The 4,754-nt window shown below is 40.7% G+C and overlaps 1 protein-coding gene across 1 annotated transcript; it reads left to right on the top strand.

Moving 5' to 3' along the window:
• Positions 1-1,918: 1,918 nt before the first annotated feature.
• Positions 1,919-4,366, top strand: LOC122068481 (polyubiquitin). The gene is made up of 2 exons (XM_042632360.1): positions 1,919-2,076; positions 2,697-4,366. Exon 2 carries the CDS (start codon positions 2,697-2,699, stop codon positions 4,068-4,070), a length of 1,374 nt encoding a protein of 457 aa, XP_042488294.1. The 5' UTR covers positions 1,919-2,076; the 3' UTR covers positions 4,071-4,366.
• The last annotated feature ends 388 nt before the right edge of the window (positions 4,367-4,754 follow it).

The following is a 4,754-nucleotide window of genomic DNA, read 5'->3' as shown; positions in this document are numbered from 1 at the left end:
ATTAAATGTTTCAGATCAATTTTGAATTGCTAAATTAACATTTTTTTTTTTGGTAAAAGTTAAATTAATAATTTCCATCTTTGTCTCGTATCTTTGATTTTTTTTTTTTTTTTTTAATTGGATAGAATCTTCTCTTCGATTTTGGGAGTAACAAAATCGAGATCAAATTCATTTAAAAGTGTAAAACCGAAATTATTTAATAAATATATTTGATTTCTTAAATTGGAACCGTTTAACAAAAGCTTTTTAATTTTATTTTTACATACTATGCTTTGAAACAAACCATTTAAACTGAAAGTACACCCTTTAAAACTTATTCGAAGCCACTAGAGGACGGTAGCACTGGGACTTGGATCCTCTGTGACCCAATAGGGCATTTGGCACACATTCAATGCTCATAAATGCTTTGGGTTATGTGCGATTACATTGGATTTTGTGCTTGAGCATTTCTAATCGTTGAATACGTGTCAGATATCTTGTTGCATCACAAAGGATCATAACACTGTAGCACTAGATCTGGATCCTCTCCATAAAGCGCATTGCCCATAGAGGCTTGGGTGGACGATACGTGGACGAAATGAATCTAACAGACGTAAAATAAAAATAGAAGAATGGCTTTTACCACTTAATCCATTCACTCCCTATATCGACCCATAACGACCTTACTAGACTTAACCCACCCAAAAAAGAAGAAATGGAATCTAGGTCGCTGCTATAACTCCTTGCTCTATTTCCTCTTCCTTGGGTGGTTTAGGTCGAGTTAGGTTGTCGGGTATGGGTCAATATAGGAAGTGAATGGGCTTTGTGGAGAGGATCCAGATCCCTGTAGCAAGCACTCTTTCTCTCTATCTCTCCTGCTTAGATGAAATGACAACACTCTTCCCATGTAGTCATGTACTTTCTATTGCCTCTCGTCTTGGCTGCTTAGAAAGCCCTCTCCCTTAAAAAGAAGTAGTTTTCCTTTTGGGAGCACAACATACATTTAATGCTCCTTGAGTCTCTCTCTCTCCTCCCACAACATAGGAAGAGGGGTGAAACCAAGCAGGGTTGGGTTGGGTTTCTTAAAATCCTAAACCAACCTGAAACCCCAAAACTCAACACAGTCCCAATCCAACTATTGAGCTCATGATTGACCACGATCTTTGCCAAGGTTGGATTAACCAAAATAGATCAATTAAAATTATGAATTACAGCAATATAATGATAAATACTCAAAGACACTTGACCATATTAATCAATGTGCAAAGATTTCATTATTCTGAATAAAAAGATAAGATGACAACTCTTAATTAAAATTATATAAATAATGATTAAAATGAGGACTAGTTTAAGCCTATGCCTCAATCCAAATTGGGCTCAACCCTAACCTAAGGTAAATGTTTTTCAACCTTAAAGGCTCTAAGCCCTATTCGGTCCATCAAGGCCAAACTTACACCCCAACCTAATAGGAACTAGGAAGAATAATAGAAATGTCAATTGATTGTGAAAACAGAGAAGAGAGAGAGACTCAATGTGAAAGGCTAGGGTTAGCGTACGCTGCACTGCTAGACAAAGTTCATTTAAGGGAAAAAAAAAATCTCCTTTTCTTATCCTGGGACGATAACCAATTTTAGCAACAAATCAATTAACACACGGCTCAAATAAAGAAAGGGAGAAAATTTGCCACGCAAATAAAAAAAAAAGCATTCCACATTCCGAGTAGGAAAAAAAAAAAAAAAAAAAAAGACCGTCAACTAGAGATAACTCCGTTATAATGAATTAACGAACCAAACCCTAACGGCGATTTGAGTCGGTAACGGGGTGACCGGTCACGGGTCAAAACTTTCTCCAACTAATCCATCTAGAATAGTAGCTATTAGATAAAGAAGATTCCGTTCTTGGCGTGGAGTCTAAAGCCAGGTCATGGTATAGGTAGCCCAAGCCTCACGTTTCTTACTCTAATTCGATTTCTATTGGCGGTCATCGATTACTCTTCTTCTATATATAGGACCCCCTCTCCCTTTATATTTCTCGTTCTTATTCTCTTCTAAATCTCTTTATTGTGTTCTTGAAGCTCTTTCTTCAAATCCCTCCAAGGTATGGAGTTCTCTCTTTCCCTCTACCTCTTCTAGGTCCTTTTTTTATTCTTTCCTCTGTTTTGATGCTTAGAGTTGTGGATCTTCAATTTCTGATTTAGATCCGAGGTATCGGTGTGCATGTGATATTTTTTTTGGTTAGATCTGATATTCTATCTGTCTATGTATAAGAATAGATCTATCTATTTTCTGTATTCGTATGCTTTCGGGTTGTTTTCCTTCTGGTTAACTCGAAGGTGGTTGGAGATCTTTGTAATTTTCCCTGGTTTTGAGAGTTTTCAATCTCTTTTGATGTTCTGATCTTTAGGGAGATCGCGTATTAGAGTTTCCTTCCTGTTTTGGTTACTGATCTTTTGTTATTTTTTTGTGGATATAAATTTTATGATTGTGATTCTTTGGATCTGATGCATGTTAGGTTTTTCGATATATATTTTTTTAATTAGAGGAACGATATTTTTCTTTTCGATTATGTGAGATAAAATCTCGATTGAACCTAATTTTTCCATTTTTTGTTTGTGGGTTCAGTTCTTGACCCCAGGGTGGGAATCGTTTATTTACAAAGACTTTTGTCTTCGGCTTTCGTATATCGAAAATTTATTGGTTTGGTGCTTGGTTTTGCAGATGCAGATCTTCGTTAAGACCCTCACTGGAAAGACCATCACCCTCGAGGTGGAAAGCTCAGACACCATTGACAACGTTAAGGCCAAGATCCAAGATAAGGAAGGGATCCCCCCAGACCAGCAACGTTTGATCTTCGCTGGGAAGCAACTCGAGGACGGCAGAACCCTAGCCGACTACAACATTCAGAAGGAGTCCACCCTTCACCTTGTGCTCCGTCTCAGGGGAGGTATGCAGATCTTTGTCAAGACCTTGACGGGCAAAACCATCACCCTTGAGGTGGAAAGCTCAGACACGATTGACAACGTCAAGGCCAAGATCCAAGACAAGGAGGGTATTCCTCCAGACCAGCAAAGGTTGATTTTCGCTGGAAAGCAACTCGAGGACGGCCGGACCCTAGCCGACTACAACATCCAGAAGGAATCCACCCTTCACCTTGTCCTCCGTCTCAGGGGAGGTATGCAGATCTTCGTCAAAACCTTGACGGGCAAAACCATCACCCTCGAGGTGGAGAGCTCAGACACCATTGACAACGTCAAGGCCAAGATCCAGGACAAGGAGGGTATTCCCCCAGACCAGCAGAGGTTGATTTTCGCTGGAAAGCAACTCGAGGACGGCCGAACCCTCGCAGACTACAACATCCAGAAGGAATCCACTCTTCACTTGGTGCTCCGATTGAGGGGAGGCATGCAGATCTTCGTCAAGACTCTTACGGGTAAAACCATTACCCTTGAAGTTGAGAGCTCAGACACGATTGACAATGTCAAGGCCAAGATCCAGGACAAGGAAGGTATCCCCCCGGACCAGCAGAGGCTCATCTTCGCTGGTAAGCAGCTTGAGGATGGCCGCACTTTGGCTGATTACAACATCCAGAAGGAATCAACCCTTCACTTGGTACTGCGTCTCAGGGGTGGTATGCAGATCTTCGTTAAGACCCTGACCGGAAAAACCATTACCTTGGAGGTGGAGAGCTCTGACACAATTGACAACGTGAAGGCTAAGATTCAAGACAAGGAGGGCATTCCTCCTGACCAGCAGAGGCTGATCTTCGCTGGTAAACAGCTTGAAGATGGGAGGACCCTGGCTGATTATAATATCCAGAAGGAGTCGACCCTTCACCTTGTGCTGCGTCTGAGAGGTGGTATGCAGATTTTTGTGAAGACCCTTACCGGGAAGACCATTACCCTCGAGGTGGAGAGTTCCGACACAATCGATAATGTGAAGGCAAAAATCCAGGATAAGGAGGGTATCCCTCCTGACCAGCAGAGGCTTATCTTCGCTGGTAAGCAGCTTGAGGATGGCCGCACCCTTGCTGATTATAACATCCAGAAGGAGTCTACTCTCCACCTTGTGCTTCGTCTCCGTGGTGGTTTCTAAATTCGGCCGAGGTGTTTGATGAATGGTCAAGGGATATCTAGTTTGCAATAACGATGTCTGTGTTCTTCTGTCTCGAGTACATTTGGTGTCCTTTTAGTATGTTTGCTTGTTCTAGTATTGGTGTCTCTCCGAGTGTGAACACTGGAGAGTCTTCTATATATATTTATGGGTTTGTCTATGTGGGGATGTTCTGGGTGGTAGTCTATATAATGGTATGAAGGATGGATACATAATATTAGTAATAATAATAATGGCGGTGTTCTATAATAAATGTTTTTCTGGTTCTTGTTCTGCAACTTTAACACATGTTAAGCTTTTTGCTTGCTTCTGAGACGGCTCAATCTTTAAGCAAGGTTTTAAAATGTCAAATATGTTGGGGAAATACTCAAATGGTTTGGGTACGCTCTTTAGTAAAAACCCCCTAGGATTTAACTAATGCTCTCTCCTAGTCCTAATTCTTCACTTAAGTGTTTGGAATGACTCCATCATCCAACATCAGATGGCTCATAATATTAGTGTGAAGTGGATCTTGTGGAAGGTGGTTTGAGGTGTCATAACACGTTATCATATGCTCAATTACTAAGATTAGGTTCTCATCATTAAATCTTCTCTTATAGCTGAGGAGGAATTCCTAAAGAGTAGGTTCTCATCTTTAAATCTTTTATAGCTGAGGAGGAATTCCTT

This window comes from Macadamia integrifolia, unplaced genomic scaffold (genome assembly GCF_013358625.1).
Source record: "Macadamia integrifolia cultivar HAES 741 unplaced genomic scaffold, SCU_Mint_v3 scaffold401, whole genome shotgun sequence".
NCBI lineage: Eukaryota > Viridiplantae > Streptophyta > Magnoliopsida > Proteales > Proteaceae > Macadamia > Macadamia integrifolia.
Note: the sequence above shows the minus strand (reverse complement) of the source record. Positions and strands in the feature narration are given on the sequence as shown.

What these genes read in the sequence shown, in the direction of transcription:
- LOC122068481 (XM_042632360.1), top strand. Translation starts at nt 2,697, where the DNA reads ATGCAGATCTTCGTTAAGACCCTCACTGGAAAGACCATCACCCTCGAG.